General features: G+C 38.9%; 1 protein-coding gene across 1 annotated transcript in view; it reads right to left on the bottom strand.

Annotated features, from left to right (window-relative positions):
• TTN (titin) overlaps positions 1 to 12577 on the bottom strand; it is a 312981-nt gene that overhangs the window by 81216 nt on the left and 219188 nt on the right. Inside the window, exons 225-246 of the mRNA XM_019522860.1 lie at positions 11736 to 11887; positions 11461 to 11608; positions 11173 to 11347; positions 10956 to 11077; positions 10567 to 10854; positions 10147 to 10443; positions 9860 to 10046; positions 9114 to 9229; positions 8721 to 9020; positions 8195 to 8494; positions 7997 to 8102; positions 5526 to 5722; positions 5131 to 5436; positions 4755 to 5033; positions 3658 to 3957; positions 3259 to 3561; positions 2800 to 3174; positions 2406 to 2708; positions 1308 to 1607; positions 921 to 1217; positions 537 to 821; positions 141 to 434 (exon numbers count right to left, since the gene is read on the bottom strand). Coding sequence (XP_019378405.1) covers positions 141 to 434; positions 537 to 821; positions 921 to 1217; positions 1308 to 1607; positions 2406 to 2708; positions 2800 to 3174; positions 3259 to 3561; positions 3658 to 3957; positions 4755 to 5033; positions 5131 to 5436; positions 5526 to 5722; positions 7997 to 8102; positions 8195 to 8494; positions 8721 to 9020; positions 9114 to 9229; positions 9860 to 10046; positions 10147 to 10443; positions 10567 to 10854; positions 10956 to 11077; positions 11173 to 11347; positions 11461 to 11608; positions 11736 to 11887 — 5430 coding nt within the window. The remainder of the gene's footprint in view (positions 1 to 140; positions 435 to 536; positions 822 to 920; positions 1218 to 1307; positions 1608 to 2405; positions 2709 to 2799; positions 3175 to 3258; positions 3562 to 3657; positions 3958 to 4754; positions 5034 to 5130; positions 5437 to 5525; positions 5723 to 7996; positions 8103 to 8194; positions 8495 to 8720; positions 9021 to 9113; positions 9230 to 9859; positions 10047 to 10146; positions 10444 to 10566; positions 10855 to 10955; positions 11078 to 11172; positions 11348 to 11460; positions 11609 to 11735; positions 11888 to 12577) is intronic.

Here is a 12577-nt window from a genome sequence, read left to right on the forward strand (position 1 = left end):
ACTATTACTGGTAATATAATAGCTATGAATGTATTGTATATACAGTATATTGTCCATACCATATTAATGAGCAAACTATTCAGCAAACCATAGATCTCTATATTTAATCATTTATATAATCATTAAAGTAATTATTTTACCTAGTGGATCAACTGCAAGAATAGGTCCTATTTCAACAGGTGGACCACAGCCAAACTTATTCTTGGCAAAAACACGGAATCTATATTCCTGTCCTTCAACAAGACCGGTAATATCACATTTAGATCTCTCTGTGTCTACAGCTAGTCTCCAAGTATGCATTTTGGCATCTTTTCGTTCAACAAGGAAGCCTGTGAGATCACTTCCTCCATCATCGTCAGGGTCAGACCAGTTAAGCAGACACATCTTTCTGTTTACAACAACAGGTTTTAGGTCTAGTACTGGCCCAGGAACATCTGAAAAAAATAAGTAAGTAAATATACAAAATCATAAGAAGATACAAAAAAATCTCTTATCCAGGTAGACTTACAGTTAGTTTCATAGCATATATTTCTTACCAAAAATATCCACTCTGGTTGCTGCAAACTTGGACCCGCTTTCATTGGTAGCAGTAATTACATATCTTCCATGGTCTTTTCTCAATGCGTTCTGTATAATTAACTCAGATTTGGTGCCAATATTTTCAATAACAACACGATCTTTTTCTAGTGCTCCTTCCTCCAGAGTCCAAACAATTGTAGGTGTTGGACGCCCAGTGACAGTAGCAGGAATTCTGAGAGTTTTCCCAGCCAGTATCTGAATACCATTTTTTACAGAAACATCCAATTCAACATTGGGAGGCTCTGCAGAAAAGTTGAAATAATGCATTATTTGAATGAGGAAAAAATGCCTTACTTGCAGTTGATGTAAAGCACCATTTTAAATTAATATTATCACAGTACCTTGAGGTTCTGAAACTGTGATGGGCTCTGTTTGACCTGGTGGTCCTTCCCCAGCTATATTAATTGCAGTAACACGGAGTCTATAATCAGCACCTTCTCTTATTTCTTTAACAGTATATTTTCTAATTTTAATGGACTTCTCTGTGCAGCGTGACCATTCATGTGTTCCCACAAATTGCTTGTAAACATGATAACCAATGATATCACCACCACCATTGTATGCTGGAGGCTCCCATTCTAGCTCAATAGCAGTTGTGCTGGTATCGACAACTCTTGGAATTGGTGGACCAGGTGGCGCTAAAAAAATAAAATTTTACAAATAAAAATTTCTGATTATTAAACCTACCCTATCACCCTCCTACCATTATCTTCTATTGAATCACTTACATATTGGGTCCCGTGCAGTTTTTGGATCTGATGGTGGACTAAATTTGCCAGGACCAGCTGCATTTTCTGCACATACTCTAAAGACATAGGTTAGTCCTTCCAGAAGTCCCTCAACTTTCATTTGTAGGGCATTCAGAAGTTCTCTGTTGACACGAGCCCAGTGAGTACCATTAACTTCACGTTTTTCAAGCCAATAGCCCAAGATAGGGCTGCCATTGTCTTTTGGTTCATTCCATTTAACCACCATACTATTGCTGGTAACATCCTCCACTTCAGGTTTATTAGGTGGATCAGGTGGAGCTTAAAAAAAAAAGAAAGAGAATTACAATTTTGTCAAAAAGGAATACAATTTTGTTTTCAATGATATCTCATTCTGAAAGGAAATTTAATTTTACATATGCATGGAAGAAAGAAACAGGAAATGGCCAGCTCTGCTGTTGTCTTACTGAGTGATTTTGGATGTGTCAGCTAATCTCACTACAATTTAATTTAACAATCTAAAACAACCAAAATGTCATAATGTGCTTCACAAGAGATGGATAGGTTTAGTTTGTTAATGTTATAAAAGTAAAAAGTGGTTGTTATTTATTTATATTAAAAGTAGTACGTTTCAGGATTGGTCCTTATCTGCCAGCTACTCAAGGGCCTAGTATGTCTAAAAGAGCACCTTAAGCTCTAGGAATAAGGCTGCAGGCAGCAACCTCACACTCCAGGCCCCGGAGAGCTCCCCAGCTTAAGGGTAAAGCTCATCTCATCTGGCAGGTAACAAAGCATCTGTGGGGGAACTGTCTAAGACTATGGAATCAACTTCCAATGAAACTATCCACCATCACAAACTTCTCCTTGATTGCAAGTACAGGATATATTAATTTGACATTGCCTGCTTTAACATAAATAGAAGCACAATTCTACCAAAACAAAATACTACCTAGGCCAAAGGATAGGAATAAAACTGAACTACATGTGACAGATGTTAGTCATGTTGTTTAATTTTCTCTCTGAAGTACTCTGACACTATAGTAATGAAGGCAGCATGACAACATAAACAGAACAGAATTTCTCCAATAGCACTCTTTTAAATATTAACAAGAGACTTACAGAATGGATCTTTAGCTGCCAATGGTTTTGAAATACATGGTGGTCCAGGTCCTACTCTATTTTCAGCTTTTACACGGAATAGATATTCCTTGTCTTCAATCAGTTTTGTCACATGGTATTTGCAATGCCTGAGTGTTGATGTGCAAGTAACCCAGCCTATTTCAGCTTTTGAGTTGTCTTTCTTTTCCAGGACGTAGTTCAAGATTTCACTCCCACCATCATCAAGTGGAGGCTCCCACTTGCAAACAACTGAATTTTTTCTAACATCTTCAAATGTAAAGTTGACAGGAGGTCCTGGTGTATCTATTTTTAACAACAACAACAAAAATAGCATTAGCATCATATTATGCAGATTTCCTTCTAGTTTTAAACAATGATGTATTTAAGTGCCTACCTAACACGTTTACTTCACATGAAGCTTTTGCAGCACCGTGATCATTTTCAACTTTGATTGTAAATGTACCATGGTCAGCCCTGATTGAGTCACGAACGACGAAAACAGACTCCCCTTGTTTGTGGTTGTCAACACTCAAGCGTTCTGGTAGTGAAAGGAAGAATGGTTCCTCTTCTTCAACTTCACCCTTTCTTTTCCTACTAATCTTTGTTACTCTCTTTTTGATTTCCTCTGGCCTAGTAATTTCATTATTTCTTAACCAAGTGATAGATGGATAAGGTGACCCAGAAATATGCGCTTCAAGTATAATCTCATCACCTCGCTTCACCTCAAGGCCAGCTTGCAGATTAGCAGCAAGGAAGACTTTTGGGGCCTCTGTAATATAAATAAATGAAGTTAAGAACAGATTTTTTAATTATGTTTAAGGATTAATGATGGTAAAAAATTAGAGGAACATACCAATAGGATCTACAGCTTTCACTAGAGGAGTAATACGAGATGGTTCACTGATTCCTGCAGCATTCTCTGCACGAGCACGGAACTGGTATTCTTTGCCTTCCTCCAGACCTTTTACCGTGTAGGTTAAAAGAGGTACCAGATAGTCATTGCATCGTTCCCACTTGTCTTCCCCCTTAGCAAGCTTTTCTATGATGTAGCCCATAATCTTGCTTCCTCCATCATACAAAGGTGGTTTCCATGTAAGCGTTACGGACTTTGATGTCGGACTATGAACTTCAAGATCAACAGGTGGATCTGGACGCTCTGTAGAATCATAACAAAAACATTTAAATAAATGGAAGATATAAAGAAATAATTTAAAATAAATGGAATCGATTATGTATTGGAAAATGATCTTACGCTTTGGATCTTCTGCAATCACTGGGTTCCTTATTTCTAAGTATTCACCACCTCCAATCTTATTGACAGCCTTAACGCGGAAATAATATTCACCATTTGGAATAAGATCCTTGACAGTCCACGTGAGTTTGTTCTCACCAGACATCACTGGGATATATGTTCTCCGACCAGCTTCTCTACGTTCCAGAACATAATGTAAGATAGGAGTGCCACCATCAAATTCTGGAGGTTCCCAGGTTAGCTTGCATGAACTTTTAGTCACTTCACTTGCCCTAATATCTTTACACTGTCCAGGTGGACCTGTTTCAAGAAATAATGATAATAATAGTTTCTATTATAATAAAAACAAGCCAAGAAACTGAATATGTACATTTTCCAGTAAGTAGATGAAAAGTACAAATATTGGTTATGTACCCAATATGAATAATTTTTATTTATTAATATCAATATGAGTTTATTTTTCTTTGTGAATAAAAATGAATACATAATTTTATTTTATTTATATATATTTATATATCTTCAAGGCAGAAGACATCAAAGAGTCATACCACCTCTTAGCTTATGTGTTTTGTTCCCAACAATTGAGTTACTAAGTTCTTAAAAAAGTAATTCAGTTAGCAACCTGGGGCTAATTTCTGGGAAGTTTATTGTCTAATGATCAAATTTGATATAAATCTATTGTTGTTTAGTAATATCATAGAATTATACTGTTTCAAAATAGGCATAGAGGGTGAGATTCTGTTCCACACATCCAAGATGAACAGTATAGAACTCAAAGACCAGTAAGGGTAATATGCCAGCTTGCACACTTCAGCTCCTGGACTCTTCTGGGGACTAGAGAAGCCTCTGATGTGACTTAGCTCTGGGGCTTCTCACTTTAGGCCTCCCCCTTCTTCCCCCAGTAGTTCAGCCCATGGTTAACCCATATATCAGGTCTTGCAAGCATGTTCTTGAAAGGCAGCCTTTTACACAGTGTCTGTGTCAAGAGAAACTTTCCTTGGTCAGAATGAATTATTTCTAGACCTTTTAATGCCATACAAGTGTCAGAAAGGCATGAGTACCTCACCCAAAGTGTTTATGTTAAAAAATTTATTTACCTATGACTTTGACATTGACTGAGCCAGTTGTTGATCCCAATTTGTTCTCCAGGGTGATTGTGTAAATGCCAGCATCAGCATAGACAGTTTCTGTGACTTCAAGCAGTGCAGAAGTGTAGTCACTTTTTGCTGTTGTTCGATCAGCAATTTTTACCTCCTTACCATCTTTATGCCATGTAATAGTTGGTGATGGAACAGCTCTGAAGGGTACAGGAATACTTAACTTCTCTCCTTTAACAACAATAATGTCACGAGTCTTCAGGTCAACAGTTGGGTTGCCTGTAAATGTAACAGTATATCATTTTTTTTAAAGTTTCTAAATACCAGAATCCCTTTATGGTATCAATTTATTTTTTAAAAAGAAATATAATCTTACAATCGGGGTCTTTAGCAACCACATTTTCTGAGATGTCTGATGGTTCACTAGCTCCAACAGCATTGACAGCTCTGACTCTCAGTACATACTCCTTGTCAGGAACAATACCCTCTTCCACTTTACATTTCAAGTCTTTTATTGGACGTGTATTGATTCGCATCCATTTTTCTGTTCCTGCTTCACACATTTCAACATTGTATCCAATGATAGGGCTACCACCATTTTTCTCTGGTTGTTTCCATGAAATAGAAATGTGCTTTCTGCTTGCATCTGTTACATGCAAATCCAGAGGTGGGGAAGGAGGGCCTGAAGAAATGGAGAAGCACATCACTTTTTGCCAAACCAGACATATGATTCTACATATTACAGATATGTAACATTATAATTTTACTTACCTACTGGATCTTCAATACAAAGGAGATCAGTTGGTTCACTTGGATGACCACAACCAGCTTCATTTTCTGCGCGAACCTGAAACTGCACCTCTGTACCTTCAATGACATCAGTCACTCTGAAGTGACAGTCAGGTCCAGGTGTCTTTCCAGCCTTTACCCAGCGTGTGCCTAGTTTTTCTTTCTTTTCAATAACATATCTGTGTAAGAAAGAAAATTTAAAAAAACCCAATACCATTAGCTGCATGAAATCATAGAATATTTGGAATTTCACATTCAGAAATTGGAAAGAGAGATAAAAATAAGCTAAACATAATACAAAATCATAAATAAAAAAACATGTATGGTGAAGCTAATGGGCTGTGGACTTAACTTCACACATTACGACACAGATCCATTAGAGCTGGGATTTGGATGGGAGAATCCCAATTTTGGCAGCCTGTTATTGAGTTCCTGAGTAACTATGCCAAACTCAGCTTATATCTCTATCTCCCTTCCTTATGATGAATTTTAGTGATTACTATCTCTTGTAACTTGACAAAGATTCTATCTGTTAGGATTCTAACCACAGAAACTTTATCTAGCAGCATAGTCCTAACCTACCACATAGCCAGCATGATAATGGACTGAGATTTTAGATGATGTTCTATTTATTTTTTCTAGACATCTCGTGTAGTAGGTAGTTGTTTATGAAAACTCATGCTCCCCTGAACCAGTTAGTCTCTAAGATGTTGCCTTGCCCTATCTTTTGCTGCCCTACTGACAACCCTGAGGGCACGTGTACATGAGATGCTGACTGTGGAGTAGCTGAAAAGTATTGCTCAGTAGTGTGTCACATCATGGACAGTGCTAATACAGTAATGCATGGTATTATTAGGCTATTTCTCAGTAACATCACCTGAAAGATGTTCATTGGCACTACTGCACGGTAGGACTGTGCAAAGCTTTGGTTGCTGATTCGAATTGGAGGAGATTCAGCCCAATTTGGTGGCTGAATCTCCAGATCTGAATTGAATTGGGAGAACAATAAAAACGTTTGAATTGATTCGAAGTCTCCGAATAGAATCAGAAAAGATTTGGAGAAGATTCAGAGATTATGGCAATCCCCGCTCCCCACTGCAGGGAGCTGGACCCAGAATCTGTGCTGGTAAGTAGGGGGCGGGGAGGGGGAAGACTGGCGGAGCGGGGAGGGGGCCATGGGGGGACCCCTGCCAGGCCCCATCCTCTGCTTGCTCCCCCAGCCCCCCTGAGTGCTCCGCAATCCCCACCCACTCTCCCAGCCCTGTCAATGGCTGCCTTGCCCTGCCTTGCCCTGCCCCAGTGTCCCAGCACTTTAAAAAGAAAAAAGCCCTGCACTCATCACTGCTGCAGCAGCCGTTGGGGGCCTCTGGGGGCTTGTGGTAGAGCCCCCACACACAGTGTGGGGCAGTGGAGGGCCTTGAGGATTGCCCCCCCGCTGCCTGGCAGGATCAGGTGAGTGTGGGGCTTTTGTTTTTTAAGTGCCGGGATGCTGGGGCCAGGAGGAACAGCCATGGATGGGGCTGGGAGACCAGGTAGGGGATGGGGCCTGTTTTATTTGGATCGCTGAATCGAATCACTGTCCCCTGAATTGGCCAAATGCAAGGGGAATACTAGCTACTTCGCACAGGCCTACTGCACAGTAACTCCAGTTACTGCACATTTATTTAGCAAGTGCTAAAAAAATGCACGGTAATAACTGTGTAGTAGCATCTTGTATAGATGTGCACTTAAGATTGATGGAGAGGTTAATAAGGCAAATTACAAAGGTAACAAGCCATAAGAAATGTTTTTGTGGGGAGGGGGATTTGGACAGCAGCCTAGTGGGATTGAGAAGAAAAAATAAAGTTGGGAAGTCAAAGAAAGGGAGAGGGACAGGGTGAAATTATGGTGGAAAAAATACAGACGCAGAGAAAATTAAAAACTGAAAAAAATAGATTTGACAGGGACAATGAGGAAAAGCAAGTAACTGGAGGATTGGATGGGTGAAGTTTGGAAGGAAAGGAGTAATGCATATTGTAATAGTCTTCCCATCTGATCCCATCTGAGCACAGGCAGGGGTGGTCTGAGCTAGAAGCTAGAGGAAAATTTAAAATATAAGGGTGTTATTTGGGTGGGTGGACTCAGCTGCATACAGTTCTGTAAGAAGGAGGCACACTTTTGTAAGGGATCATGTTGTACTCGAACTTTCAAAACAATGTGAACTCATTTCATGCTGTTGCAGTGATCACAACTGTGCTGATAAGCTAATTATATACATATTTGCATACAATCTCCAGGTGTTTTTTACCTCAGTCTTAGCAGGCATGGGCCTGCTACTTCCCATTCTATTCATCATTATCCATTTATATCTTGTCAGTTTAAATTTTAAGACTGAGACAACATCCCTGCTTTCCTGCATATATCAAAAACAGCCAGCATTCAGAAAATATTATATAAATATGGGATTAGCTTACCTCTGAATTGGTCTGCCGCCATCATTCTTGGGTGGTTCCCATTTTAAGTCAACATGACGCTTTGTCACTTCAGCCACTGTGAGGGCATAAGGTGGTCCAGGGGTAGCTAGAAATAAAACAGTGATATTAGAAGAAAATAGTCCAGAAATTATTATTTTGTTCTATTATTTACAAAATATGCAAATTGTGAAAACTTACTGAAGGTGTCTTTGGCAAGAACTGAGTCTTCAATTTCACAGTAGTCACTCTGTCCAACTGCATTTTCTGCGGCCACACGGAATACGTACAAAGAGCCTTCTGTCAGTGGGCTCACTGTGTATTTCGTCTCTTTTACTGTTGTGTCAACAGTTTGCCAACCTTTCCGTCTTACATCTCTCTTTTCAACAATGTAGTTGGTAATAGGAGAACCTCCATCTCTTTCTGGTGCTGTCCATTTAAGATCCGCTGTATTTTTAGTAATATTAATAACCTCAAGCCATCGAGGTGGTGAAGGAGGAACTATAAAAATATTAAATCAATGAAAATCAGTTTTGTTTATTTATTCTCTTAGAGACTCTGAAAATAGGGCATAACATTAGCAGCATTACAAAGTTAATTTTTTACAAATAATACAGGTAAGATTTTAAAGTTTCATAAACCTGTAAAACTTTATGTATAGACAGATCTTAAGCTTTACTTTAAAAATTGTGAATCTTGTGATTTAATAATATTTTGAGATACTTACATAGTCTTTCTTTGCATAGCACAGGGTCACTTGGCTCACTAGGCTCGCTTTCCCCAGCCTTGTTCACAGCTCTTACACGGAATGAGTATTCTTGTTTCTCCATAAGCCCTTTGAGGAAGTGTTCAGTTGTGGGAACTCCTTCAGCCACTCTGACCCACTCTTCTGTTCCAGTCTTTAGTAACTCAATGACATAAGATTCAATCTTTGCACCTCCATCATGTTCTGGCTTTGTCCAGTTGAGGAATAATGATGTCTTGGCAACATCTTTCACAGTAGGTTTGCCAGGGGGCCATGGAGGATCTGGAATCATGTTACATAATTATTAACACTTTAAAATCAAGGAAATAACTTATTATGTTAAAATGAATCATGGAAATATTATATTCATAATACCAATAGGATCTTTCACTAAGATTGGTTCCGTCTCCTTGCTGGGCTTTCCAGGTCCTGCAAGATTCTCTGCCAGGACACGGAACTTGTATTTCTTCTTGTTTTTAAGGCCTTTAACTCTGTTAATCATGTATACAAAGTGTATTTAGTAATAAAATACAAATCACCCATTTATGTATGCTTAACATTACATGTATTAATTAGTATACTGTATTAGCTACTATACTGTAAACCACCCCCTGACTAACCTACCAAACAGAAAAAAATTCTAGCTATCGATAAAGACATTATGTTACATGGTATCAATTAAAGATTCTAGGCAGATATGCTGACACTAGCAAGATATACTGTTATAGAAAAGATTAATGTGTGACAACTGCCATGTGTTTTGGCTTGCTGGACTGAATGTTGAATGACTGTTATATAAAAGTGTTTGCAAAATCCCCTGAGCAACTAAATGCTTAGAATGGTGATGTATTAGCTTTGAGAATGACTCCTGGTCAGTCATTTAGAGAAAGAAGCTATGGCAATTTGGGGAGCGGGGAGGAGGGAAGAGAAGATTCAATCTTTTAAAAAGTTTCTTATTTAAAATTAGGCATCAACAAAAAGCATGGCATCTATTATTAGTTGGTCTACATTTAGAGAGCAATGAAAGAGAAAAAGACTATGATAGAACATGGTATTTGTTGAGAAGGACTTTTATCTACATTTATAATCCCATTTACAGACTAAATTGATAGCTGGCATACTTGAATGCTGTATCTTTTACTGGTATCTTATTGCATCTTATCCATTTATCCAGATCAGGGTCAAGTCTCTCAACCCAGTAACCGGTGATTGGACTGCCACCATCTTCATCTGGTTCACTCCATGTTAAAGACACAGACTCTTTAGTGACTTCTGTAGGCACAAGACCGGTTGGAGGACCTGGGGTATCTGTACAAATTAACAAACAAGTACAAAATAACATTTCTAGACTTACATATATTTTCTGTAAAAGTACTTAGTAAATTGAGCATCAAATTAATTATCTTACCAAATGAATATTTAGCAACAATGGGGGTATGTTGAGCTGGCTCCCCAACACCATACATATTCTCTGCACTGACTCGGAAGATGTATTCTTTATGAGGGGTTAAGTTTGTAGCTCTGAAGTTTGTTTCCTTAATAGTTGATGACAGTTTGTGCCATATTTCACTGTCTGCAGCTCTTCTTTCAAGAACATAGTTAGTAATTTTAGAACCACCGTCATCTCGTGGAGGATTCCATGTCAGGACACAGGATTCATTGGTGATCTCTGATATATCAAATGCAGCAGGGGGGCCAGGTTTATCTGTGGGAGACACAAATGAATGTTAGTTTTCTCTGCTTACATAGCTTGCTACATTAATGTTGATTCTTGTAAATAAATAAATGATTGTTGTAAATAAACAAGCAAACAAATCAATGGATATACCTAAAACATTAACTTCAACAACAGCAGCAGCACGCCCACTGGAATTTACGGCTTCTATAATGTAGGTGCCACTGTCACTTCTCTTGCTCTCAGCAATAGTGACTGTGGAATGATTAGGTTTGGTCTCAATAGTAAGCCTATTGTCAGGCCTCAGAATTTTTTCAGCCTTGGTCCAAGTAACCCGAGGTTCAGGCTTTCCAGTTACTGTAGCTGGCAGCTCAATCTTTGTTCCAGCTTTCACAGTGATTCCAGCAAGCAGTTTCACATCTAGGAACACTTCTGGGGCCTCTGGTTTAAAAGAAAATTAAAACATTATTAGTATTACAAAAAAACTTTAAAAGGAAATAAATGCTTTCTTGATGCTATAATTCAGTAATTTCAATAATTACCCTTTCCATCAATGGCCTGGATATCATCTGTGGGCTTGCTTGGTTTACTTGCTCCTACTCTATTCAAAGCCTTAACCCGATATGAATACCATTCACCTTCTTTAAGGTTTGTTACTTCCATTCTGTTAATTATAAAATAATTCAAGCATTTAAAATGGTGAGAATAGAATATTTTATTTACTTAAAATGACATTCCTTCCAACTTTAATGTACTTACTTTGTTTCAGCGGTATCACCAGAGGGCTCCCATTTGTCTGTGCCACGCTGACATTTCTCTACCAAATAACCCTTGATTCGTGAACCACCATCATACTTAGGTGGGTCCCATGTTAGGAAGATTTTCTTAGATGTTGGATTTCTCCATTTAACATTCTCTGGTGGATCAGGCACAGCTATAATAAATTTTATATATATATATTATATAATATATATGAACCCATTCTGAGAAAGATTTTTTCCTAAAACGGAAACTAGAAATAGCAGAAACATGATGAAAATAGCTTACTTGCTGGTGCTGACATATTTACAGGTTCATCAATATATGCAGGTTGCCCAGGCCCACATTTGTTGCATGCTGAAACTCTAAATAAATACTCTTTTCCTTGGATAAGGTCAGGTACGGTGAACTCTTGGTCAACAACATTATCCATAACCTGAGGAAAATGTATGTTCCAATTAATTTCTGGAATCCTCCCCAAAAAAGGAAAGTACAATACTATAGATAGAAAAAGTATAGGAGATGAGGGCTATATTAAAGAAAACAGAAAAGGGAAAACTTACTTTGGCCCATGCTTTACGGCTTATATCACGTTTCTCAATAACATAGCCAGTCACAGGACTTCCTCCATCATCTTCTGGGGTTTCCCATGTTAGCTGTACTGTGTCCCTGGTCACTTCTACAACTTTTAGTTCTCTTGGTGCACTTGGGCGAGCTAGAAGGGACAAAAATCTGGTTAATTTGTCTTGAAGTCACCAGTTTATCATATTCTACATTGCATCTGTGTATTCAGAGTCTTTGGCTATTTAGACACTCTCACCAAAATGACAAATTGAAAACTAAAACGAAGGCCTTGTACAAACATTCATTTTCTCCTGGAAGAGTTTCTGGCCACTCCAGGAGAAAAATAACCTGGCAAGAGCAAGGGATAAATTATTCCATGGAGAGTTTCTCCTGGGACAGTGAATATCTGTACATGTGGTTTCTCTTAAAAGAGAATGTAGTCCTCCAGCAGCCCCTGTTCCCTGCCAGCCAGGGCGACAGTGTGTCATTTGCTGAATTCTGCTGCTGCAGCAGGGAACAGAATATTCCCCCCTCCCTTCAAATTCCCCACACTGTGCTACAGGGAAACACAGGCTGACCATGGGCAGTCTGGGTCAGCCAATCAGGGCTGCTCTATGCACTGCTGTCACTGGTTGCCAGGCAGACTAAGGGAGCCTGCAGAACATGCTGAGATGTGTGCACATGCCACCCCCTTGGATGCACATTCTCAGAACTGCAAGCTTTTTACTCTTTAGGGACTGAGCATTCAAATGTCTGTCCACATGGCTGTGGGTAAGTTTCTCTACCAGGAGAACAAACCTGGAAGGACTTTTCCAGATTATTTGGATGTATATATGCCTAA

This window comes from Gavialis gangeticus, unplaced genomic scaffold (genome assembly GCF_001723915.1).
Source record: "Gavialis gangeticus isolate Ggan-Ray unplaced genomic scaffold, GavGan_comp1, whole genome shotgun sequence".
In the NCBI taxonomy this organism is placed as follows: domain Eukaryota; kingdom Metazoa; phylum Chordata; order Crocodylia; family Gavialidae; genus Gavialis; species Gavialis gangeticus.